Raw genomic sequence first — 27,525 nt, forward strand, 5'->3', positions numbered from 1 at the left:
AAACTGGGAAATATACTATGGGAGAAAGATATACAGGGGGGAAAGAGATGAGGAAGAAGCAGCATATTTCTCATTTAAGTACACCAAACAAAATCATAGCTGGAACTATTATGACCATAGGATATTTGAATATGGGTTAAGTCCAAAAGAAACATTTTTATTTACTAAATTCCTAGGATTATTCTCCACTATGAAGTCTCAGATGTCTGACCAGGGCTGAACTGTGCCTAAAAGCATTCCCACATTGAATACATTTGTAAGGTTTCTCTCCTGTATGGATTCTCTGATGTCGAGTAAGATGTACGTGCAGGCTGAAGACTTTTCCACATTCATTACATTCATAAGGTTTCTCACCAGTATGAGTTCTGTAATGCTGGGTAAGGTCTGAACTTCGAATGAAGGCTTTCCCACATTCACTACATTCATAGGGCTTCTCTCCAGTATGAATCCTCTGGTGTTTATTAAGGGATGACCTATCACAAAATGCTTTTCTGCATTCACTACATTCGTACGGTTTCTCTCCAGTATGAATTCTCTGATGCTGAGTTAGATGTGTACTACATCTAAAGGCTTTCCCACATTCAATACATTTATAGGGCTTCTCTCCAGTATGAATTCTTTCATGTTGAGTACGATCTGTACTCTGACTAAAAGTTTTCTCACATTCACTACATTTATAGGGTTTCTCTCCGGTATGAATTCTCTGATGTTGAGTAAGGTGTCCACGCAGTCTAAAGGCTCTCCCACATTCATTGCATTCATATGGTTTTTCCCCAGTGTGAATTCTTTTATGTCGAGTAAGACATATACTTTGGCTGAAAGCTTTTCCACATTCATTACATTTATAAGGTTTCTCTCCAGTATGAATTCTCTGATGTTGTATAAGGAGAGTAGCCTTACTGAAAGCTTTTTCACAGTCATTACATTTATAGGGTTTCTCTCCAGTATGGACTCTCCAATGTTGTGTAAGGAGCGCACCTTTACTGAAAATTTTCCTACATTCAGTACATTCGTAAGACTTCGGTACACAGATTTTCTCATGGCTAATTAGGTCTGAATCACATTCAAAAGTCCTTCCATATATATCATATTCATGATATCTCTCTCCAGTGGGAACACTCTGTTCCATAATAAGAACTGAGTCCAGATTAAACTGATTACATTCAGGGGCTTTCTTCTCAGGTAGGATTTTATTCTGGGCAACTCTTGTTTGTTTTAGATATCTCTCATGTATTTCTTGTGGGGCCCCAAGTTGATCTTCAGATCTGGTTTCATTTGGCTTAGAATGCCATATGCTATCCCTTGGGAATCTTTCCACTGTTACCTTCTGGGATGATTTCTCTTCAGAAATGTCTTGCTTTGCAGTTGACTTCTTGGTTTCTGGTCTGATCTCCCAGTCTGAAAGAAAGAAAGAAAAATCTAACTGTGTACTTGTTGCTTAGGCTGTAAGAAAGGAATGACTAAAGTGAGAAAAGGAGAACAAATATAGTAATAATGAATACAATGCTCTGACAAGTTTCAAATATGGCCCTGGTGTCTGGGGAAAGGATGGAGAAAGAAAGAAAGGGACAGTGATAAGGGGATAACCTTTCCTCCTCTGAGGATCATTCAATCTATATTTATTACCCAATGAAGATTCTGGTAACTATTATCTACCAACCTCCAGGACACTCTCCTTCCTCCCTCAATGAATTCAGTGTCGGGCTCACAGTCTCTCCTCCACAACTCCTACCCTGATACTAGGGGACTTCAACATATATATATTGATACTTCTTCAGGCATTGTAACTTCCCAGTTCTTAAACTTACTAAATTTTCACGATTTTATCCATCACTTCAACTCAGCTACACAGAGATGGTCATACCCTTGACCTTTCCATTACCCACAAGTGTTCTCCTTCCATGCACTCTGAAACTCCTTTATCCGATCATAATCTTTTATTATTATATCTTTCTCTCTGCCTCATGACTCCTAATCCTGTCTTTCATCCTCACTCTGACTTCTAATCCATCTAACCCTCATGTTCTTTCCCAGGTCATCACCTCTGCACAAGTTATACTCTCCTCCCTTACCCATCTTGATCCCTTGGTGAACCAATCCAACTGTATACTATCCTCCTCTTCTTAAGTTCCTTACCCTCTTATCAATCTTTTCCTGCCAAACCCTAGTCTTGGATTACTCCCATTATTCCTCCCTTTGTTCCTATTCATGTGCTGTTGAATAAAAATTAAGAAAATAATGAAATTGTGCTTGACTGGGTCCAATACAAATTTATGTTTTATAATTTGACCTGGGCCCTCAACCCTCACTGCAGCAAGGCAAGCCTTTTAGTATGTCCTTAAATCAATTTACTTCCACTCACTAGAGCAGCTTTCCCAAACCTTTTCATCTTTCCTCAAACCTGATATAGCTTCCCTTGAACTCATCCTATCAGCTGAGAAACTTGCCATGTTTCACTGAAAAAAATAGGCCATTTGTCAAAAGTCTCTCTTATCGGGGCCACTAGATGGCGCAGTGGATAGAGCACTGGCCCTGGAGTCCAGAGTATATGAGTTCAAATCTGTCCTCAGACACTTAACATTTCTTAGCTGTGTGATCCTGGGCAAGTCACTTACCCCAACTGCCTCACCAAAAAAACAAAACAAAACAAAAAAACGCACATAGCAAAACTTCACAATTTTATATGGAATTCTCTTTTGTGTTCTTTGTGTCTTAAAATGTCTGGGAAAAAAAATCTCTCTCATCCTCTTTCATATCATGTCACCAAGTTACCTACCACCACTATCTCCTCCTTCACCCCCATTATACATGAAGAAGTAGCCCTTCCTTTGCCAAGGCGAACCTCTCTTCATTCACTAGTGATCCTATTCCTTCCCTTCACTAGTACTTCCTCTCTATCATCCCCTCTCTCTTACTAATCTTTAATCTTTCTTTGATTACTAGCTATTTTCTTGGTGCCTACAAATAAATCTATCTCCATCCTTAAAAAACTCTGTTGATTTGTCCATCCCCAATAGCTATTGTTCTATATTTCTTCACCCTTTCAAGGCCAAACATCCTTGAAAGGATTTCTATAATAGGTGTCTTTACTTCTTTTCCTCTCACTCTCTTCTTAACTCTGCAGTCTGGCTTCCGATCACACCATACAGATGAAATTGCTCATTCCAATGATCTCTTAATTGCCAAAACTAATGGACTTTTCTCAGTCCTCAGCCTTATTGATCTATCTGCTTGATTTTTAAATCCCTTTATAACCTGGGCCTCTCCTACCTTTCCAGCTTTTTTATACCTTACTCCTTTCCACACACTGTGATCTAGTGACAGCAACCTTCCTGCTGTTCCTTGTACAAGATACCCTATATCCCAACTGTGTGCATTTTCACTATCCTCCATGCCTGGCACTTTTCCTCCTGTCTCTGTCTCCTGGTTTTCCTTGGCTTCCTTCAAGTCTCAGCTAAAATCTCTTTCTTCAAGAAACTTTTCCCAGTCCCCTTTAAGCAAGTGCCTTCCTCTGGGATTCTCTCCAATTTATCCTGTATATATATCTTATTCCTATGTAGTTGTTTGTATGTTTTCTCCCCATTTGGATTTTGAGGTCCTTGAGGACAAACTGTTTTTGCCCTTCTTTGTGTCCCCAGCACTTAGCACAGCACCTGGCACATTGGAAGTATTTAAAAAATGCTTATTGATTATTAATATAGGGACAATCAAAATACATTTTTTGGGGGAAGTGTTTGACCTATGCCACTGGCTTTGTCCCATGGGTGCCTATGAAGCTATTTTTTTATTAATTTATTTTGAATCATCAACAATCACTTCCATAAGTTTTTGAGTTTTAAATTTTTCTCCCCCTCCCTCCCCAGCTTCCTCCCCCAGACAGCATGCAATCTGATATAGGCTATACATTTACATTCATATTAAACATATTTTCACATTAGTGATGTTGTAAGTAAGAATTAGAACCAAAGGGGGAACCACCAGGAAGAGAAAACAAAACACAACAGAAAAAAAAATAGCAAATAGTATGCTTCGATCTACATTCAAACTCCTATGAAGCTATTTTAACCAGGACATTTCTTGCCTGATATATGGCAATCCTTATTTTATAAATGACCACCTATAAACTGTTCTTCTAAGGTGTATTTTAGTATCGTATGGGCCACTATCTTCATGGATCTTGGGAAAGCTGGGAGTATTGGACATCTTTTCTGAAGCATTTTGCCCCTCTTCTTCCTGAAGCCCAAAATGCTAGAGCACAGACACCTGAAGTCTTGTTTAATCAATCAAGGAACCTCTGTGTACCTTAAAAAGAGACCTCATGGAGGCACAAACCCCCAAATGTCCAAGCTTTAAATTCTACCCTGAATGCTGGGGAGGTGTAACCCTGCAAATCATTTACCCGTCTACCTCTGACTTCTAAAGTCTTCATTCCCTTTGATCTCTCTTTCAGCTTTTGGCATTACTGACCTCCACTTTCTAATGGATTCTTTTTCCTCAGGTTCAGGGGCACCACATAATCCTGGTTTTTCTTCTACATCTGTAATCATTTCTACTCTTTCTCATCTTCTCTATCTTGTTGGTGTGGGCATTCCACTCTTTGGCTCTCTTCTCTCCCTATAATCTTTCCCTTGGCAATCTAATCTATTCCCACCACTTTAACTCCTCTTTATGTTCTCACATCTCTATCTCTAGTTCTGATCTCCCTTTTGAGCTCAAGATCCATACTTCCACATGCCCAAAGGACATTCCCATCAGAACCAAAAAATAAACATATCCAAAAACTGAACTCATTATCTCTCTGTCATGCCCCTAAACTGTTCTTCCTAACTTGATTATTTCTGATTTCTCAACTGTTAATGCTCTTCTCCATAACCACTATGTATTAATTTTGTGTTTATTCTGTATAAATATATTCAGACATACCATCTTTCCCAATAGAATATAAGTGCCTTAAAGGTAAAGATTGTATAATTTTGTTTTCTTTGTATTCTCAGAGTTTGAACTCGATGTATTCTAAGATCTCTTTCAACTCTAAGATTACTTCAACATATTAGAGACTCAAATAAGCTCAAGGTATTTGAGGGAGTTTATGCCAAAATGACCTCATTCTTATCCATATGCCTACATGGCTTCAAAGAAAATTACAAAAGCTAAAGACTACAATCCTTTTTGTTCCTTAAAGTGATTCTTCTGCTTGGGTCTTTCTCACTTACCTGGGAAGGCACCTCTTGGGATTTCTCTGTCTATAATCCAAGGCTCCTCTCCTTGCTCCAACTGGGATATCAGATTTGGCTTATAAACTTGATGTCCTGCTCAGAGGGAAAAACAAAGAACTTAGATGTTTGTGCTAGGGGTAAAAATTATTCCTGTATTAGGTTGTTCCTTGGAACTTCTGAAGGATGAGATAATACAGCAATATGGACAGCACAACAAAGCTATCTATTTTATACTCTAAGAAGTAAACTTTCACATGGAAAGAGGGAACAGGAACACCCTGTATTTGTGCCTAAAGTGAATTTAGAATTTCTAATCACTCAGTCCCAAGTCTCTGAACAGATAAATATTTTAGAGTGAGAAGCTTTATACCATTTAATGACTGGGGAAACAAAATAACCTTAAGACACATAGGAAAACCACACTTACCAACTGAGACCAGGTTTCTATAGTTCTCCAGCATTACATCCTTGTACAGATATCTCTGATCAGGGTCCAGTTGCCCCCATTCTTCCTGGGTGAAGTCCACAGCCACATCTTTGAAGGACAATGATTCCTGAAATGCCAAACACACTCATGTTCAGCCTGGCACCATTTATTGACATGGCCTTGGAGAGAGTTGCTAGTGTCAGAAAAAGTGAACAGGACTATAAGTTCTGATAATTTTCAAAGATGTCTACATTCCAAGTAAATCATTTACTGATTTCATACTATGTGGACAGCACCATTCCTGACTAAATAGGAGGTTCAAAATAGGAAAGATACATGGTCAATGTCCTTGATGAGAAAACAGTTTTGTCAGAGAGGAAAGAAGACATGGCATAATTGGAGTATGGTAAAGCGTTAAGTTATGAAAGTATAGAAAGTAAGTGCACATGATCCAGAATAAAAGGGGACCAGGCTAGGTAAAGGAAGCAAGTGAAGACCTCATGGAATTAATAGAACCTTAAAAGTCTGAAAGGATCATGAAGGCTATCTGACAAACCTCCCATCCAATGGATGAATACTTATGCTCTACAATCTCTCTGATCTACTGACCATGTGAAATCATTTAATCTCAGTTTGAAGACATTAAAGAATAACTCCTTCATAAAGCTGCCCAATTCATTTTCATGCACAAGTGTTCAGGTTTTCTTGCTTCTATTGAGGAGCAAACTGCCTCTTTTGAATTCCTACCTACTGTTTCTAATTCTTCCATCTGAAACAAAAAGAATCAATCACATTCATAGTTTATGTTATAGTCATTTCAACTGTTTGAAGGTAGCTGTAATGTCTTTTCTAAATCTTTTTTTCCGGTCCAAACATTCCCAGTTCAGACAGTCATTTCCCATATGACATTTATTTGCTTTCCTTTAAATGTCATATATGTGTGTCCATGGCCTCATCAAAATGTGGCACATAAAATACAATACCCCACTGTAAATATAGTTTGGTAAATCCATAAAAAAGCAGATCTCCCTTGTTCTGTATATTATAGTTCTATTAATGAAGCCTGATGCTGCAACTGCTATTTGGAGGAGGAGGGTAGCAATATCATATTACCTCAAAAAAACTTAATACAATCAGGATAGCCACTTAGGCAATATGATATTGGAGATAATCAATGTACCCACAAAGTGGGGCAGGTATTTATTTTCAGATTGCAGTGGCTATAGTGCCACAAAGTCCTGGTTTGGACCATAACACTATGTATGTATCTTCCTTCAAGGCCTTCCAAGAATCTATATTAGCAGTACTCGCCTTGCTCAAAGAATCTCTGGGGTAGAGCCCAACGAATACTAGCAAGCAAAACTGCCCTACCAATCTTTTGTCATCTAAACATTAAATGAACAGAAGTGGTAGGGGTTATGTAATACAAATGTTCTTATTCATGGAAGTACTTTATCTGAGACTTATATACATACCATCTGAGATCCTATTTTTCTTCATGCTCAAGGAGGGCATTTGTATCCTTTTATTTATTGAGAATTATTGTCTACAACTGTTATTCATTCCACATTTTAGGAAGGGTCCAGGGCTAAAGTTTATACAAAGTTGGACTTTTGTGGGGAAGGTAGGGCATATAACTTTAACTGGATTAGAGCTTCAAACAAGTAGAACACAGTCACACACACACGTGTATATGTATGTGTACATGTGTGTATGTATATGCATGTATGTGTATATATACACATATGAATTATGGGCATTTTGCATGCCAAGAAATGCCATCTAGATTGACCAATGCAACAATGATTTTCTAGCATTTAAAGAATGACATGCTGGCAAGCCTCCTGGCCTTACTCACAGCAACTATATTAGATAAGTAAGACTATGGGTCTACAATATAGACAATATTTATCATAAATATTCTATTGCTTTGGTGTTTATAACATTCAGATATTCAATTTGGCCAATGGGGGAGTTAAACCCACATATCCTCTCTTGCCTTTGGGATTAAAGAATCATAAATTTAGAGCTTGAAGGAACCACAAGGGCTATCTAATCTCCACATTTTATAAATGGAGAAACTGAGGCCCGTAGAAGTTAAGTCACATGCCTAAGGTCACCAAAATAATAAGCATCAGAGAGGGGATTTGAACCCTGGTCCTCTAACTCTGATGTCAGTGCTTTTTCCATTGTACCACTTCGATTGCCTAGGGCCTATCACTGGAGTTCACTCAGCTGACACTGGTGTTCTCCTAATAAGAATATTTTATGATGGCAGGTTAAACTGTTCCAATAAATGACTAAACCACAATGTTTCAAAAGATCATTCATTGAGTCCTGCCATGGCTCCAGGCGAACTTATCCCTGTCAATGTCTGGTGGATCAAAGCTGAATGCATTTCGAGAGACAAGAGAAATGGCATGTAACCTGGCTGCACAGAAATTACTCAGTCAAGGACTGTCTGAGGCAGAGACCATCAACCTATTTAAGAGCACCAACCCTGCAATGCTATACGGGTGGCAGACTGCTTGTTCCATTGGAGCCCATCCTTGTAGCAGATACATTAATACACTGTAGGTGATATACTTCTTGTTTTACCATAAGGGGGTACATATTTTGGGGTCCCTCATAAATGCTATTATCTGTGCCTACAGTATGTGGAGAAAAGCACAAGAAGCTCCATCTTTATTTTTTTGATCATGACATTGCAATACTGCCATGAGGGCCTCAGGGCACAGTCTGATGCTTTATCAGCAGGTCACCTGATGGTCTAAAAGCTTGATCTATCAGCATTCCTAGTGGCTGGAATAGGATCAGGCTGTTATAGGGGTAGATATCAGTGGCAGAAGACCAAAAGGTCCTTGTGAAGACCCTGGATGCTCTTAGCAGACTCAGGATTTTTCCTCATGACTCTAGTATCACAAGGGGCTAGACTTCAAATGGATTTACTACTATTTCAGCCAAATCTGTGATCACACCGAGTTTGTGGTGGTTAATTCTTTCCATTGTGTCACAAGAAACTGTTTGAATCTTCCATCCACTCTACAGAAAGTCTGTAGTTTTTGGAGGATGTGGTTCAGGATACCAGTGCAAATAATATAAAACCAAGAATCATGATTCATAGATAAATTTAGCAGATGCTTACAGAAGAAGGCAAGGCTACAGTTCTTATTTATGATAATATATTGTCTATAAGCTAATGGATAGATGGAAAGAGAATATCAGGACATCCAGAAATTTCTGCAATGTTATATTCTACACAACTGCAACATGTCTGAACATTCTTTACTTTAGGTAGGGTATGACAAGAAAATGTGCTATACTCAGACTCTATTCCTCATCTTTCTTTGGTCAAATGTGTCAAAGAATCATCAAAGAAATGCTCAGGCTAGCTAAGAAAAGCATCAGCAACTTAGTGCTCAAGCAATACATCACTACAGTTAAAGGAATGAAGCAGGAGACTAGTGCAGAACCAAGTTTTAGTCTAGCTGTAACACATATTCACTCTGATTCATTCTCTCTTCAATGCTTACATAGGTCCTCCGTGCCTAGTGTATTGGGCAGATGTTGCTCTACTATTCTCAGCTTAACCAATTTTACCCACCCAGGTTTTAACTTGGTTTGACAAAGCATCCTTTGTAACCCTCTCCAAGTCCTCTTACCCTACTCCCAAACCCCAGAACAAGAAGTTAGAACACTTTTCTGCTTCTACTGTTGCTTCCAGACCACTACTCTGATTTTTATCTTTTGAAGTTCATGACATCTGTTTGCCACTTTTTCTCCCAACCATTTCAAATTCATTTATTGACCTCTAGGCTAGTGTCTAACTTTCTGTGATGACTTCAGTGCCTGATTCAATCTTCTTCTCCACTCCATTGTCTGCCATCATAATCATCAATGACCTCAACAGCCTTTATTGATGACCTTCCCTTGACTAATTCAAGTAGCTGTGCAGAACTAGCTTGTATACAACAACTTCCATCATTATTTACTTCCTCAATTCTAGTGCATGCTGTGTGTGGGCTCCAGAGTAGTACAAGCTATGACCTACACCAAGGGCTGGCAAACTATGGCTCATGGCCAAATCTGGCCTGTTGACTGTTTTTGTATGGCTTACGAGTTAAGAATGAACTTTCATTTTGTCTAAAAATATTTTTACTCTTTAAAAATAAATTTTAAAAAATCTACATTCTGAGCTCACAGGCCATACAAAAACAAGTGGTCCAGATTTGGCTGGTAGATCATAATTTGCTGACCCTTGAGGACCAAAACAAGTATTCTGTGAACTGTTCCCCAGTTATGAAAATGGCACGGGGGTGGAGGAGTGTGAGGGAGGTGGGAGGGTAGGGTATGCGGGGAGGACCTGAGACAAAACACTGAAGCTATACCGCCTTTCTACCTCAATCAGCCACAACCAGTCTTACTATCTCCAATGACTCTTACTATGTGATCTTTTACCACCATATACTGACTGGGTTAATCCAAGATACATCACTTCCCTTCCCTTTATTTGGTTTCCTTAAAAACCTTAAAGATAGTGATGACTCAATTAGTGGCTACATCATTCATCTGTTTGTCAAAGGCTAAGCACTGTTGGGAGTGCCACCTGGTCTGTCTTGTATCTCTGTACCCTTTAATGCCCTTTCCCTTATATATTGACAATATTTATACTCTTAAGATCTATCCAACTTCCTTCTGGGAGAAATGGAGCAACTACATTTCTGGTGTGCTGGAGGTGGAAGTGGGAAATGATAAGTAGCTACAGAGATTCCCCTTTGCTTAGCACACTAGCTAGTTTTTGGTCTGTTATTTCTTGAGAAACCCAAGCAGTGGGTCTGCATAAGAAAAGCCATTCATGACTTGTTTCAGTGCTTTCCTGTCTAACACTCTTTCAACATTTTTCCCTGGTCTCTTGGGGGGTTAAGATGTGCTAAAGTCTGTTTCAATTACTCTATCTTCTTTGTATTAACTAATTAACCAACAATTAAGTGCCTACTATGTGCCAGGCATTGGGATACAAAGACAAAAACAAAACAGTTCCTGCTCTTAAGGATCTTACATTCTACAGAGGGAAACACAGGTACCCATATAAGAAGATGTAAGATATATCCAAAATACACAATTTTGACAGGGAGGGAAGGAAGTTATGCTCAGAGTTTTGCCAAAAACAGTGTCTTTTGGCTCCTGCATTTTCTTCTCTCTGATCGCTTTGCTTTCGGCCAGTACAAGGTGGGTCAGTTTTATCCCATCTTGGAATCTACTATAAGTCTTGGTACCTTACATTTCCTGTTCCCAGGTAAGTGAATTGGATTTATTCTGGCCTTCCTTCTCCCCCAATCAGACCTCAGACTCCTACTTCTGGGACTCTGATTGATAAGCTCTCATCTTATCTAGCCCAGTTCCTAGCCCACTACATACTTCCCAATCATCTCCAAGTCATGCCACTAGTATTTACCCTCTTCTCTCTCATCTCCCTTTTCACATCTATCTCCCCTTTATGTGACATCTTCCTTTACTAGAATAGAAGTTCCTTGAGGGCAGGGACTCTCTAGCTTCTTCGTTTTTGTATACCTAGCATTTAACACAGAGCCAGGCACATAGCACGTGGTTTTTCATTAATTCATTTACTCATGCTGCTATGGCAGAATCATGGGAGTGGTCACAGATTCGCTTTATTCAGTTCAATCTAGGTTTTTAATTTCTAAATAAAGTGAAGGCAAAAAAACAGGGGCCCAAACGTATCCAGCACAATGGTACACAGGGAGCTGAGTCTTGGGTTTATCTTTAATAACTCAGTCCCCATTCTTTACTGATTTTTTAAGTCCTCCTTTTTCTTATCTGGAACCCAGAACTGGCCATACAGCTAGACCAGATGATCAGGGCTCAACATCAGAATCACAGCTAATTCAATTCAAACAACACATGTTAGTCGTCTTTTGTGTATAAGAACTGTACTAGATGCTGGGGTTACAAAGATGAAAAATGGGCATTGCAATGGGGAGCTTACAAGCTAATGAGGATAGTGCTATGACATATACACAAAATAAGTGGAAGGTGAGCAAGTCATTCATCCTCCCTGGACCTCAGTTTCCTCATCTGTGAAATGAAGGAGTTGGATTTTATGATTTCTGAGGTCTCTTCCAGCTCTAGATCTACCATCCTATAAGACAGAACATGATGGAGCATCAAAAATAATCAGACAAAGGTCTCTAAGAAAGTTTTAGGAAAGATCACTTTGTGCTGTGGAGATTAGGGAAGGCTTTACAGAAGAGATGGCATCTAAGGTGCATCTGAAGAAAAGGTTTTCAAAAGGCAGAGATTAGGTGGAGAGTCTATTTAAAGTTTGCAGAATGGTCTACATCGATGCAAAGAGGTGGGAGAGTACAGAATAAGATCAGAAAATACCTGGTCAGAGAAGAAAAATTACACAGTCAGATCTAGGATTAGTAAGATTATGTCTGCAACTGCATGAAGGATGGACTGTCCACAGAATAATCAGAGGCCATTTAATTCACCTGCACCTGAATGAGAATCTCTCCTACCACACTACTGCCAAGGGTTTATCTAGGCTTTACTTGAGGAATTCAGGTGAGAAGGAACACAATGCCTTTCAAGGCTCTCCACTTCTGCAGAGCTCTAATCATCATCAGCAAACACAGGACTGGAACTTGGCTGAGCCTGTACACTGGAGACGAGCATCAGGGACTTGACCTAGACCTAGCAGGTATCCAAATCTACTTGTCACTGTTAGTATAAAGCCCAATACCTGTGAGGGTTTGTATTGGCCATACAGCTAGACCAGGAGATGTGTAAGAGTAAGGAAGAAGACAGTAGGTAAGGTTTCAGAAAATCTTTGAGTGACTCAGCTATGGTAGTCTAGGGTTTTCCCTTTTTTCCTTTGTCAAATTTTGTGTGTGACCCTGACTGCTGTACATCTAGGAGGGCAGTCAGGAGCTCATGTGTTGCATCTTGATTGTACCTGGGGCCTTGAGAAAATAGGAGGGGTTTCTAGAACTAAAGTAACTGGGAGCATAAAGGAGGACCTAGACACTTGGGCAACAAATGTATGAGACAAAAAAATTACTAGTGTTTTAAATGTGGGGAACTAAATCACCTGCTTTAGTACTGTAGGCGGTGCCTAAAGATTAATTTATACAACAAACATTTGTGAAGCACCACTATGTACCAGGGGCTTCTAGAACTTGGGCACACTAGGGACAAGACGACAAAAACAAAACAGACTCAAACCTCAAGAAATTTATATTCTATCGAGGGGTGGGGGGAACACACACACACACACACGTATACACAGAGTATGTAGAAACTATAGATAGAGTTTAGTTGAGACAAAGGAATGGCATTTGATTGTTTTGGTAGCACAAGAACAGGACTCTTGCTGTCACTGTAATAAAAGAAAGACTGTGATCAGAAAGAAACTCTGGTTTAGAATTCTTGCCACCACTGTGATAAGAAGAGGACACTGCCTCCACCATACCAACTGCATAATGTGAGCTTGGGACATAAAATTCAAACTCTAGAAGTTCATTGTCTTTCCTTATGTAGTTGGCAGAAGTACCTAATCAATGAGCCCCTTGGATAAGTTTTATTTCAGCATCTAAAAGTAAGACTGTTTGCAACACCATGAGCCTTGGTCCAATCACGACAGCAGATCAGAGCAGTTGGAAACCAGCATACAGTAGGTGCTCCTGTACTAGAAAATCAAATTAGGTTTGGTTAGACTACATTTATTTATCAGTACAAAGGCCTTGCTGGGTCCTTGATGAGAATTAGTTAGGGCTCTTTATAATTGTGGATGGCTCAATCAAGTAACGTATGAGAAAGGGTTACTGTAGTCTTGGAAAAGTCACTCCGTTTTCCACATCTCTTACCTTAAACCTGCACATCCTCTAGAATTGCCACAATAGCAGAAGCGACCAGCCTCCATTCATGTTGGGTCACAGGAGGAATCTGAGTTAAGGGAGATCCTAGACTAAAAATGACAGAGAGGATACTGGTATTATCTGACAGTGTGGAAAGATTACAGTCTCAAGGACCAGACATGGCAGTAGCTTGAGGACTTACATGTTTTGGTACTAGTCAAACACTTTCACTAAGAGTACCCAGAAAGGCCACAACCTCCTTTCTCTATGAGTGGAGAAGAGGTTGTTAGAGTAGTGAATACGTTAACAAGAAGCCTAAAGTAGAGGAGCTCAGCTGGAGCTGTGCACCAGAGATGAGCATCGTTGGGAAAGTACTAAGCACGGGGCAGCAGAGCTTAATTAGTATCATGGACATCACCCATATCCAATAGGTCTTTCAGCCAGTTTTACATTGTTGTCAGCGTTGGCATACGCTGGTCAGAATGACACCCTTATGAGGGCTTCAGTGTAGAGCCTCAGAGATCTGCTTGGAAGCCAGGACAAAGAGTATAATCCAGAGGGAATGTGAGTGGTGAAGATGTCTTACACACTTGTCTTTATAGTCATGGATCTTTCATAACTGAGATCAAACTTCCAACACTTCGGGAAGGCCTCAGAGCAGCATATATTTTCATGACAGACCAAAAATAAAACCTGACTTTAGTTATGGTCAAGGTTGAGCCCTCCAGTTTTTTTCTTGGCCTGACCAACACAACCCTCATATGTGACAAGGGGAAAGGAGAGAGAATATGTGCCTTTGGGAGTCTTGGGACTGGCTTACCTGCTCCCCCCAAATCCTGACAGAGCTACCCCATGGACCAGTCTATCTGCCACAATGGGTAATTCACTTCAATTATGTGCCAAATGCCTAGCACTGAGGATATGAAGACAAAAATAGTACCTGCCCTTAAAGAGCCTAGATCTCTTGTGGGGGTGTATGGCATCTATGCAGAGAAGTAAAATAAAAGATAATATGAAGAGACAGCAAGCACTAAAAATGAGTGGGGTTTAGGGAAGGCTTCACAGAGGAGCTGGAAGCTGGGCTCAGTCCTGAAGAAAAATAAGAGATGGAGAAGAGGAAGGAAGAAGTTCATTCTAGGCATGGATGGTGGTGGTGATGGTGGTGGTGGTGGTTTCTATTGAGTTGGGCTATGTAATGTTGAGCTTAGGGAATACAATGCAGCAGTTAAGTTAAAACACAGAGTACCTGAATATGAAATGTTGGCAGTTTGGATGCAGACTGTGGAAGGCCATATAGGCTAAGCTGAGGAGCTCATATCAAACCTTAGAGGGGAAAGGGAGTCACCAAAGGATTTTAAGCAGGGGAGTGACGTGGTCAGAATTGTGCTTTAGGAAGGTTAATTGGCAGCTGTATGGAGGATGGTTCAGAGAGGGGAGAAAAGGAAAGAAGCCAATTAGGAGGCCATTTCAGGAGCCCATGAGAGAGGTTATGTAGGTCTGAATTTTAATGTTCTCCATGTGAGTGGAAAGAAGAGTTCAAGGCAAATTATGGAGAATCAACAAGACTTGAGAACTGATTGGATATGGTGAATGAAGGAATAAAAAGTCATGGAAGGCTAAAAGTTGACAGGTGTCATGGAAAGCTAAAAGTTGACAGCATGGGCACCTGAAAACAAGAGTTCCTTCAACAGAAATAGAGGTTTGGAGGAGTGGTGGATTGAAGGGGTAAAATAATGAGCTTCATCTTGGACACACTGAATTTGAGATGCCTACAGAACTATTCAGGAAAAGACAAGGAGTTGTTGGTGGAAGTGGGTTGAAGAAAGAGTTCAAGAAAAAGATTAAGGTTAGATATATAGATTTGAGCATCATCTCTGTAGAGATGGTACCCATAGGAGTAAGTAAGATCTCCAAGAGAGTGCCTACAGAAAGAAAAAAGCCCAAGGTAGAGTCCTAAAAAGCACCACACCAAGGAGGCAGGAGATGAATAATGGTCCAGTAAAGGAGACTAAAAAGAAGCAGTCAGGTAAGCAGGAGAACCAGGAGAGAATGGTGTCCCAGAAAGTTCAAATAAAATGGGGACTGAGAAAAAGCCACTGGGTTTAGCAGTTAAGAGATTTTGGATGACAGACCACTGAGGAAAGAGGTGCCATGAATTCTTGGAAGTCAGTAACTAGATAAGTGCTTGTGACGTATTTCAGGACTGGTATTTTGAGTAGGGTCAGATGGAAAGCACCTGGAGCTGCCAGAGCCATCCTGTGTAGTTAATCCCAAAGAATCCCAGATTCTAGGATAGGTGAAAGCTATTTCCTTAAGTTATGGGGATGAAAGAAGCCAGAATACTTCACTAAGCCAGCTATCCTTACAATAAACTCCCATGGCCAGTGAGGAGGCTGAATTGAACCTGAAGACTTACAGTGGACTACAGGGAGTTGAACAAAATTGTCACAATAATCACTGAGGCCTCTCCTGACTTTTTAGATATGGTGGCCACCCAAGCCCCACAGAAATGGAATAGGATAGTCCAATTTACTAGCTTTTTTCTACTTTTGTGGCTGAGTAGTCAGGAACAGTTTATATTTACCTAGGAATAACTCCAGTGGACCTTCACAATTGTTCCCCACAGCTCCTGCCTGAAGTCTTCCTTTTAGGGTCAGACTGGTGGACAGAGACGTGAAGGAGGCCCCACTTCCTGAGGACAATGACATCCACCACTACATCAATGATGTAACATTGGCCAGACCAGACAAGGCCATGGTGACAGAGGTCCTACTTTGGATGGTGGCTCAAACAAGGGATGAGCTGTGAGAGACCAGCACTAAGAAAATCCAAGGTCCAACCTGCTCAGTCAAGTTTGGGGGAAATACAGTGCATGGGAGAGGCTAGATGAGCCTGGATGCAGTCCAGAACAAGCTACTGACATCTGCTAACACAACAGACATGGACAGTGGGTACAGTGGAGAGAGATTTTAGCAGAGTGAGCAGTATCACAGGCACTGAAGGCAGCAAAGGCCCCAGTAGCAGAAGCAATTTCAAAGGTTCCAGCATTAACAGCAGCAGCGCAGGGCAGCAGAGTAGGGTCACAAGTACTAGGAGCTGATATTATTACTGTCAATGTCCATGAATAGGTAGCAACCTCTACTAGAGACTGTGGCTACCCTAGTCCTAGCCCTGACACCCTATTCTGTTAGCCTACCCTGCCTATGAGTGTCTGACTTCTGCCAATTTATTTTTCCTGGTTTACTAACAGTTCCATCCACTGCAAGAAGTGCATGCACACATGGACCTCAGTAGCCATCAATCAATCCAATAACAAAGGATAACCTGAGGGACAGATGTCTTGTCAAGTCCTCCCAGTGAGCTGAGATAGGGCAACACATGACTGGCATGTGAGAGAGCCTTTAGGAATAGCACAGGTAAGGCATTTGGCTGGACTGATTCCTGGACAATGACCATGGATCTGAAGCCTGGAGGGAACAGGCCTGGTTAATTAAAGGTACTGGAGGAATTTTGCCAGTGTCTTCCACATATGAGGTGATTGTAGGGCATGTTTAGCACCCATCAGAGTCACCAAATGCCCTCTGTTGAACTGAACAATCAGGTCAAGAATGTCAAACAAAAGAATGGCATAGGTCAAGAAGGTAAGTCCATTATCAATCTGGACATATGGGCAATGATGCCAAACTGTGGTGAGTATGGGATTGCATGATCCTTCTAAGGATAAGGCATCAATGTCTGCCCAAAGGGCTTTATCACCATGACCCAAAATACTGGGATTAGATGTCCGGCCTCCCAGAAGTTAGATCCAAGACAAACTGGCATTATCTTAGGAAGGTAGATGGCTTCCTCCAGAGATTTCTTGGATCGGGCTTCCAAGAAGACTTACCTGATAATGACAGGCTGCTTTTGAACATAATTCTGGTTCACAACTGGACTTTTCTTACTCCATCCCTGGAATAGAGTAGCAAGGCTCTCAAGATCCTTTCTCCCCCACTGCTTAAGGGGCTTCATACACCCTGAAGAAATGGCTGTAATTAACAGCTTTCTTTTCCCCTGTGATGTTTTGACAATTCCTCAGAAAGGCTTGTCTCTCCAACGCAGTTGGTGGAAGTGGATAAAGCACTGGGTCTGGAGTCAGGAAGACCTGAGATCAAATCTAGCCTCAGACACTTATTAGCTGTATGATTCTGGGCAAGTCACTTAATGTCTGCCTGCCTCAGTTTCCTCAACTGTAAAATGGGGATAAACACAGCACCTCTTCACAGGATTGTTGTGAGGATCAAATGAGATAATATTTGTAAAGTGCTTAGCACAGTGTCTGGCACATGACAGGTACCTAACAAATGCTTATTTCCCTTCCTTCTTCTTCTGTTCAAAAATTAGAATTGTTGGGAAATATCTTTTTTTTTTTTTTTGCTTTTTTTTTGGTGAGGCAATGGGGGTTAAGTGACTTGCCCAGGGTCACACAGCTAGTAAGGGTCAAGTGTCTGAGGTTGGATTTGAACTTAGGTCCTCCTGATTCCAAGGCTGGAGCTCTATCTACTGTGCCACCTAGCTGCCCCTGAAAGTATCTTGTTTTTTAATGGCATGGGGAAGATAAAGCTGTCTCTACATAATTATTATGAATGTGGAATAATTATAATGAACCTGGAAGAAGAGGGTTCCCTTAGCTGATTAGCTAACAATTCTGAATTCCTGGATGCAGGTGATAGAAAGTCCTTGACCAGCTCTCAGGGTAGAAAGGGAAGCCCCTCAGCAGAGGTCTCTAAAGTTGTAAAGATTTGGTGTCACCTCTCTTCCTAGGGATGGGGACGTATTGTCTGTTTGGCTTGAGAACAATAAATGGGTGGTGTTACAGGACAAGTCGTGGTGCTGACTCTGGCACCAGGACAGGCTACATGCAAGAGGGTGATGATTTCTTAGCTACTTCCCTACATGGACCCTGACCCATGATGAGGATCAGTGATTGGGACTGTCATCATCTATGCTGTGACCCTGATGATATTAGTGCTAGTCTTGCTCATATTCACTACTTTACCCGGTGTGAACTGCAGAGATCTGGCATCATTCATCATATGGCCCAGATCATCAAGATCTTTCTGAATGGGGTAAATATAGCCTCAGATTTCTGATCTTTGTTTTCTTCCATATTTGGTCACTTATATTACTTGGCTTTTTTTTTTAATTTTTATTTTACCAACCAATCTCCAATGCTGCCTACACCAAGCTTCTTATGACAGAAGTTACTGCTATATAGTAGTGGCCCTCAAGCCAATTAAGTGGTGGAAGGTCTAGGAGACCTTTGGCATCTTGCCACAAAAGGCAGGGTATAGTTAGAATAATATCAATGATGATCCCTGCTACACAGGCTGGGCTAGTTTTCACCTAAAACACAGGGAAACCATCCTCCAGGATTTACTAGTTCAGATGAGCAGGCCTCCAGATGGTCACTCAGCTTCTAGTCATCTAAACCCGGTCCAGGAGAAGTTGGTGCCTCTCAGACTTAACAGACATCACACTTCTCTGACCAGGGGCTACATCTATCAGAACCAATGCTGTATCCTTGCTGAATATCCTTCCCATTCTATTGTTAAGTAATCTTCCTTTCTGTTAAATGTTAGATGGTCTACAAGTATTTCACTTGTTAATGACACTAAGGGTTCCAAAGCACAAAAGGAGGACAGAGGACAGAGAGAGTAAAACTAGGAAATGGTAGGATTGAATTGGATGGGGAATACTGGAAAAGGTAGCAGGAAGATGCTCACCCTTGGGAATGATTCTGAATCATTGGAATTCAGGGAGCTGAAAGTATAAATTTGCCATTGATAGGTACCAAGTGGTTAGGGCCTCTACTTTTCTGGATCCTATGATGATGGCATGTTGTGCTCATAAGGTATTCCTAGGAACTGGGTTCTTAAGAGAAAGCATGATAGCATACAGAAGCAATTAATGATGGAGTAAATTATGGACCACTTAGCTACCCTTGATGAAGTTAAGTCACTAGGCCTAGATAAACAACCTTCCCAGGTTACAAAGGAAATGACAGATGGAACAATTGAGGGATAGTGAGTGAACTCTGAAAGAGAGGTAAGGTGCCAAAAGAGTACATAAGCAAAAATACTGTGTAGCTTTTCAAAAAAGGGAAGAAAACAGAGTCTGCCACCTCAGCCCAGGGAGCCTGAATTTAACTCCTGACAAAATTCCAGTACATTATTAAAGGGATAGTTGTAAATATTTAGAAAAGAAAACAGTGACTATAAAAAGTCAGTATGGTATAATTTAATCAAGAATAAATCATTTCAAACTAATCAAATTTCCTTTTGTAATTGTGTTCCTAAACTGGTAGATTAAGGGGATGCTATAGATTTAGTTTCCCTAGATTTCAACAAAGCATTTGACAAACTCTATTCATGTAGACAAGATAGAGAGCTACAGGCTATATAACAGTATAATTAGGTGGACTCAAAAGGGCTTGAATGGTTGGACCCAAAGCTTATTCATGAATGGGTTCATGTCAACTTGGAAAGTCTCTAGTGAAGTATCCCAGGGATTTGTCCTTAACCCTGTTCTATTTACCTTTTTGCCTCAGTGACTTATAAGGAGTCACAGAATGTTGTTGTTTAGTCATTTTCAATCCTTTCTGACTCTTTGTGACTCCTTTTGGGGTTTTCTTGGTAAGGGTACTGGAGTGGTTTACCATTTCCTTTTTGACTCATTTTATGGATGAGGAAACTGAGGCAAACAGGGTTAAGTGACTTGCCCTGGGTCACACAGTTAGTAACTATCTGAGTTCCAAATTGAACCTAGGTCTACCTGACTCCAGATCTAGCACCTTATCCACTGGGTGACCTAGCATGCTTCTTAAATTTGCATATGGGGCAGCAAGGTGGCACAGTGGATAGAGCACCAGTCCAAAGGCAGGAGGACCTGAGTTCAAATCTGGCCTCAGACACTTGTCACTTACTAGTGGTGTGACCCTGGGCAAGTCACTTAATCCCAGTGCCTAGCCAAAAAACAAACAAACAAACAAAAATAAATAAATTTGCATACGACACAAAACCTGGAAGAATAGCTAACAGGCTACATGATAAAATCAGGCTCCAAAAAGATCTCAACAAACTTGAATATTAGGCAAAATCTAATGTGATAAAATTTAACAGGGATCAGTATAAAGTCTGATACTTGTGTTAAAAAAGTCAACTTCACAATTACAAGATATGAGAGGCATGGCATGATAATAGCTTTGTGTGAAAAATACCTTTGGAATTTAAAGGACTATAAGCTCAATATGAATCAACAGTGAGACACAGTACCAAAAAAGGTAATGAATGTGATCTTAAGTTGCATTGAAATGTGTCCTCCCCAGGACTAGGCAGATGACATTTCTGCTGTCCTCTGCTCTGGCCAGAACACATCTGGAATACTTTATTCAATTCTGGACAACACATAAGAGGAAGGGCCACTATTAAACTGGAAATTGTTCAGAGAAGAGCAAACAGTATGGTGGAGGTCCTCAAGATTTTGCTATACAGATAGTTCTTGCTTTACGTAAGTGGACCATTCTGTAGACTTCTACATAAATTGATCTTTTTGTAATGCAAATTTGCCTGCAGATGCAGGGAAGGGAGGACAGAGAAGGGAAAGCAGGAGGAAGAATATGGCCCAGGCCAGACACATGGGGGCCTGGGTGGAATTAAGAACACATGGGGAACAGATACGTGAGGCCTGGACATGGACAAAGAAAGGAGAGGGACAGATATGCGGTACCCAAGCATAGACGGATGGCAGATAGAAACCCAGTCTGGACAGTTAGACAAATGGGTGTAGTGGAGCAAAGGTTTCCTCTCTCAGGGTGCAAGTCTCAAGCAAAGCCCACAATCCACAGCCGTGACCTCCCTGAGAGTTTGTTCTCCTGCTTTCACTTGGAGGTTTTTTTTTTTTTAACTTTTTTTGGTGGGGAGGTGAATGGGAGGCTGTGGAGCCCAAGGCAAAGGGGCAGGACCAGAGAGAGCATGCAATACTATACAGTAAATTACATAAATTTTTTTTAGAACATAGATTTCTTTCAGAATTTGAAAACCAAAGGATTCAATGTGAGCATGATAGCTGTCTTCATATATTTATAGAGCTGCTATGTATAAAGACACTTATTTTTCTTGTGTCTAGAGGTCATAACCAGGAACAACAGGTGGAAGCTGCAAAAATGTAAGAAAAACCTTACTAAGAATTGAAAAGCCCCAAAGTGGAATGTTAGGGGATAACAGGATCCCTTTTACTAAAGGTTTTTCAAGAAAGGCTGGATGACCATTTTTGAGGGATCTGTAAAGGAGATTCTTGTTAGATTAGATGAATATCTAAAGCCCATTCAAAAGTCTACATATCTAGCCACTATTTTCTTATGAGCCCAGGACTATATCACCAACTATTTGCTTAGACATCCCCACCTGGATGTCCATTAAGTATCTCAAAGTCGATTTGTACAAAAGTGAACTCATTTCCTTTCCTCTAAACCTACCCTTACTTCACCCTAACTTCCTAATTTCTTCAAAAGGCACCACTATTCTTTTAATCACCTAGATTCAGAACCTTCAACTCTTCACTCTCTCTCCTTCCCATATCCAAAGTTATTTAACTCCACAATTCCTTTTCTTCCTTTACTACCCCCTTCGCAAACACACTACTTACAAATGTCAAATACATATGCAAAAACAAATTTTTAATGCCTAATGCTCTGGAGATGTCATCCTTCATTCAAGAATCTTCAGTGGCTAACTACTAGGATAAACTAGAAAATTCTCTGAACTTTAAAGCCCTTCAAAATCTGACCCCAGCCTATATTTTCAGATTTATTTCATATTATTCTCCTTCATAGACTCTATGTTCCAGCCGGACTGATTTACTCACAGGTCTCCAAATATTATACCATTGCTCACCTTCACGCCTTTGTAAACTTCTCCATTCCTAGAATGCTTTTTCCCTCACCACTCTTGGAATCCCAAACTCCTTTAAAGGCTAAGTCCATATGCCATCTCCTATGTGAGGCCTTTCCTGAACCATCCTCCCTCCCCCTAATTGTTAGTACTCTTCCTCACAACAAAATAACTTTTATTTTACTTTGCACATAATTTGTACTTAGCATTGTATATATGATCCTCTCCCTCTCTTCCCCTTAGACCATAAGCTCCTGAGGTTACGAGTTGTTCCATTTTGTCTTTGCATCTCTAGAATCTAGCATAAGGCCTTTACATTGTAGGTACTTAATAAATTTGTACTGAATTAAACTGAACTATGACAGATGAAGCAGGGGTCCATTATTAGGACCCCTGCCCTGGCTTCCCCTTCCCTCCCCTGACTTCACCATCTGGACAACTGATAGTGCCTTCCCCTCCAATGTTAATTTGTCTATGTTTTATATTTATATATACACACATATATATATATGTATCTCCCATGATGGAAAGTAAGCCCTTGAAGGCAGAGTCTATTTAAGTTTTGTCTTTGTATCTCCATGCCTAGCATTTAATATTTGTTGACTCACTGTATGTATGCTAGATATAATTTTTAATAATTGCCTCTTTTGAACACAGGATCACAGAGTTAGAGCTGGAAGGGGCCTTAGTGGTCACTGAGGTCAACTTTCACATTTTACAAATAAGAAAGCTGCTGCTCAGATAGGTTAAATGTCTTAGCCAAGGTCACACAGGTAGGCTAGGATTTGAACCCAAGTCTTTTGATGCAAATTCAGTGCCTGTTCTACTGCATTATTCTCAAATGTAACAAAACCTGGTTATTCTAATATTTATTGTTGAATGCCTACAGGCCAGTGTTTCCTACAACTAATTTAGCTATGCAACATGTTTATGTTTGAAATATATTACTGAACTGTAGGTACTGGTCTAGAGTTTTGTGAATATGGAATACTCCCAGCACAAAAGGGGATAGGAGACATTTTGGAGCAGAGAGTAAATTAAGATTGTTTTTATGCAAAATGATTACAAGAATGTGATACTTTCATATAATTCTATTATCCTATGTCCAAAAAAAATGACTATAGGAATCTCTATTAATTCTTTGGTTTTAAATTCATTGCAAATGATTGCAAAAGATTTTCATTGTCTTAATTCTGAACACTATTTTCATAAGGTGTAATTCATGTAATATAAACCACTGAGCAGCTTCACTGGGCTGTCTTGGAAAATACAATGAACTGTGAACCTTGCTTTCTCCTAAAGACCTAAGAAACTTGTTCCTCTTAGTGCTATGTGATTATCAAATAATGACAAATGTGAAAGCTGTCCTTTGACAGATAATCCTATTGGGTAAGTACCATGGCATTTGATTTACTGTGAACAAAAAAGCCATAAAAGCATCTATTGTATATTTAACCTCCCAAGGAAGAAATTATCCAGCTATTATTTTATTTTATTTTATTTTATCATTGTCAAGAAAAGCATAAACTGGCAGTTTCAAAGAAAATAACAATCAACTCTAAACTCATGCTTAAGGAACTGGTGCCTCCAGGGCCATTCTACTGGGCAATGAACTGCTACAGGGTCCCAAGAAGAAACACAGCACATCAAATTTTTTTTTGGGGGGTGGTGGTGATTTTTTTTTTTTGTGAAAACCTCACATGTGCTATGTTTAGATTACTGTTTATGTACTTTCAACAGTCATGTTCATCTTTACTACCAAAATCATCATTCTGCCAGTTGTCCAAAAGGCCTGGAGTCAACTTTGACTCTCTCCCATCTTTTATCTCTTCTACTGAACCAATTACCTTTTTTTCTTCAAATGTGTCAAAATAGCTCCCCCTATCCAGTGCTTTTCTCTATCAAGAACAATTCCAAACTCCTCAGGCTGGCATTCAAGGTCCTCCACAATATGACCCTCCATTACAGAGCCAATCTATTTCTCACTATTTCCATAATGTACCTTTCACTGAAGTCTCCTCAGTGATTCTTAGAGATGGATGATACTTCAACTCTACTCCTTTGCTTGTAATACCCTCTGCCATTCTCTATAACTATCCAAATCTTATCCATTAAAGTCAGTTCCAATCTGACTTCTTTCAGAAAGTCTTTTCATCTTACTTTTTTTTGAATCATAGACCTATCTTTATTACTTAACTTTTTCAGCTATGTTAAAAATAAAAATTTTACCTGATGTTTGTGTCTTTCCAATGAGCTTTAAAGGACAAAGATTGTGCTTTCTATTTCTTTTGTTTTGTTTACAGGTTCAAACTCAGTTCTAAGAACACAGTACAACTGAATAATCTGCTAAATAGTTTGACATTAGGCAGAGGAGGAGAAAGTCATCAGACAAACTGGGAAGACTTCCAGTCTATTGGGGTCAAGCAACTGGGGCTCAAGTGTCTTAATAAGACTTGGTTAGGCAGAAAAGCTTGAGGACAAAGGAAAGAAAAATTTCCACTCTTTGAGACTAGAAATAAAGCATTTCAGGAGAGAGAAAACCCAACTGACCGGGGATCTGGCTGTCAGAAGTACAGAATTCATCTTCTCCTGCTCAGTGCTCTCTTGCTGGGGAAAGGCAAAGTCTTGAGAAGACAGACCTGGGGAAGAGAAAGAAGCCATGAGAGACCTCCTCCTATCTTGTGGTTCTCTTATAGGCTAGAAATCCTCACAGAAAAGTTGGTGTAATGCTACACCCTCACTCACCAAACACTTTGTGAAAGAATAGTAAAGTGAAGTGAAGTCCAGAAACTACTCCATCTCCATCCTGAATCAAGAAGAAGGACTACTGACATTGCTGTCTGGGTCCTACACTCTTTTTGGTGCTATTAAGCTGTAGGTGTTGCATCTATTACTTATGGTTCCAATGAAAGATCACTCCCAAAGATGACCTGATCACTCAAGGTACAATTCTGAAAATTATGATTAATGTGAGACCCACTCTATGAATGGCATCGATGAAAGCCAAAGCATTCTGTTGCATACCTTACTATCTGTACTCACAATCTTAAATTTCCCATTCTTTCCTGACCAGCTTTTAGGAGTGGGATTAAGTTACGGGTTCAGTAGAATATACCACCTTCAATTCCTTTCCAGAAACATGCCTTGGAGAAAGCAGAGTGAGAGTGCAGTGCTAGGTCCACTTCCACCCCAACAATGGATATAGACAATCTGCCTAGTAAAGGTGTACTAAGCAAATTTTCTAAGGGGAAAAGTAATTCCAGGTAAGAAAAAAATTAATATTTTCCACAGGGGTAAGGCTCTGGCAATCAGTTCCAGATGCAATTTCTTTCCTGGACCATTCATATCCCCTTCTTCTCTGTAAGGCTCACCTTTCTCCCCAAGCATCTATATCAATCCTTCAAAGTCACCCACTCCTCAATGTGTTCTCAATGTTCCAATGTCACTTCAGTCCTGTTTTACCCAGATGGGATGGTCAGGAATTGTTCTGGCAACAGCCACAGCAGGACATGCACGTTCTTCCAGGTTATGTTCTAATACTATGGCCAAAAATTTCAGGTTAGTGGTCTCTCCACTTGGGATAGAATCCAGTGCCCCAGGGCCTGAAAGCTCAGAGGCAAGGTCATTTCACTTTGGTGCTGAGATCTCAGTAGAGAACCCTATTTCTGGTGCCCAGGGCTGTCCACCTGTAGAATCTCTGGAGGACTGATATGAACATAGAGAAGATGGAGTCAGCAAAAGGGACCTAGCAGACCTGGTAATAGGTTGAAACCTAAAGTGCAGAAAGTAGAGAGAACTATGCAAATAGGTATATGATGAATCATAATTTTGTTCTTTAGCAAACTAGCAAGGGACACCTACTATGATTAAACCTTTGTACAAGTTGCTATAGAGAATACAAAAAAGAATAAAACAAGTTCTCTGACCTTCAGGAACTAAAGATCTAGTATAATGATGTTGTCCAGTATATGATGCTAAAGGGTCAAAGTCAAGAGCTCTTGAAATCAACTCACAGTCACTTAGATAGACACAGGTGAATAGGATTCTTCTCTGACACATATCCTGGCTCCCCACTGCACAAAAATAAATAAATAAACAGCTTAACTCTGGCATTAGAGGTCCTTTACAAACTAGCTTCATTAGAACTTTCCAGCTGTAATTCATATGACATCCCACTGGAACGGGAATGACACACTACATTTCAACAATACCAATCCGTTTCTTAGACTGCCCTTTCCTTTCCTGAGCATTTACTAATACTATAATCAAAATCTAGAATCCTATCCCCCAACTCTGCCGACTGAAACTCCTCTTTTTCTTCAAGGCCCTGCAGGAGTGCTGTCCCAGAGTCACCCCCACATCCAGGTGGAAGTAATCTCTCCTTCCTCAAATTTAACGTGGCATTTAGCCACTGCACCTATCAAATAATCCTTCAGGTAAACGCTCCGTGGATACATGTCTTTTCTTCCCCATAAAATTATATGATATGAGGAGGGAGAGAGGCCTACATCTGATGGGGGATCTTTGTACCCACAATGTCTATCACGGTGACATAACACAGAGTGGATGATGGATAGTTAGTGCTGACAGGAAACCGAGGGAATCTTAACTCCTTGACACAAATGTAACCCAAACACACGAGAGCTCTTGTCTCTCTATGTGTAACACACACACACACACACACACACACACACACACACACACACACACTCACCAACCCTCCCGCTCCCCCCTCTCCCTCTCCCCCCCCCGCCTTCTCCTCAGTCCTTAAGCCCGCCCCTTGGCCCGCCCCTCTCAGGGGAGGGAATGGCCCCGATTGCATGCTCGGCGCCAGGCCCCTGGTCTCCTCCCGGACCCGCCCAGTTCGGGTTCAGGGTGCCGCGAGGAACTGGGCCCGGGTCACTAAATACCTGGAATTGGGTCCGGGGCCTGGCCTGACCTCAGATAAAGAACTGGTTCGAGGCCAAAGAACCAATCATGGCGTCGAGGCTGCGCGCGCATTCTTCATGCCGCCTTAGAAGGGAGGGGGGAGACGAGCCTGCGCCTTGGGAGCCTCAGGACTACCAACACCC

General features: G+C 40.6%; 1 protein-coding gene across 9 annotated transcripts; it reads right to left on the bottom strand.

Moving 5' to 3' along the window:
* LOC114046884 (zinc finger protein 501-like) lies at positions 1-27,511 on the bottom strand. 9 transcript variants are annotated; one of them, XM_027867478.1, is made up of 6 exons: positions 27,364-27,511; positions 26,467-26,526; positions 25,004-25,092; positions 5,644-5,770; positions 5,214-5,309; positions 1-1,398 (listed from the first exon to the last, which is right to left on the bottom strand). In XM_027867478.1, exons 1-6 carry the CDS (start codon positions 27,452-27,454, stop codon positions 179-181), a joined length of 1,683 nt encoding a protein of 560 aa, XP_027723279.1. In that variant the 5' UTR covers positions 27,455-27,511; the 3' UTR covers positions 1-178. The 9 variants fall into 9 exon arrangements, with proteins under 9 accessions (XP_027723279.1, XP_027723280.1, XP_027723286.1 ...); XM_027867479.1 differs by lacking the exon at positions 26,467-26,526; XM_027867485.1 differs by lacking the exons at positions 25,004-25,092; positions 26,467-26,526 and adding an exon at positions 13,533-13,633 and having other exon boundaries at positions 27,364-27,422.
* Between the last annotated feature and the right edge of the window lie 14 nt (positions 27,512-27,525).

The sequence above is a fragment of the Vombatus ursinus genome, unplaced genomic scaffold (genome assembly GCF_900497805.2).
Source record: "Vombatus ursinus unplaced genomic scaffold, bare-nosed wombat genome assembly UNPS02014786.1, whole genome shotgun sequence".
Classification (NCBI taxonomy): domain Eukaryota; kingdom Metazoa; phylum Chordata; class Mammalia; order Diprotodontia; family Vombatidae; genus Vombatus; species Vombatus ursinus.

What these genes read in the sequence shown, in the direction of transcription:
- LOC114046884 (XM_027867478.1), bottom strand. Translation starts at nt 27,454, where the DNA reads ATGCGCGCGCAGCCTCGACGCCATGATTGGTTCTTTGGCCTCGAACCA. An exon ending in GGCCCCGGACCCAATTCCAG is followed by an intron (nt 26,527 to 27,363) that starts GTATTTAGTGAC and finishes ATTTTTGTGCAG; the next exon opens with TGGGGAGCCAGGATATGTGT. An exon ending in CTGTGTCTATCTAAGTGACT is followed by an intron (nt 25,093 to 26,466) that starts GTGAGTTGATTT and finishes TCTCTTCCCCAG; the next exon opens with GTCTGTCTTCTCAAGACTTT.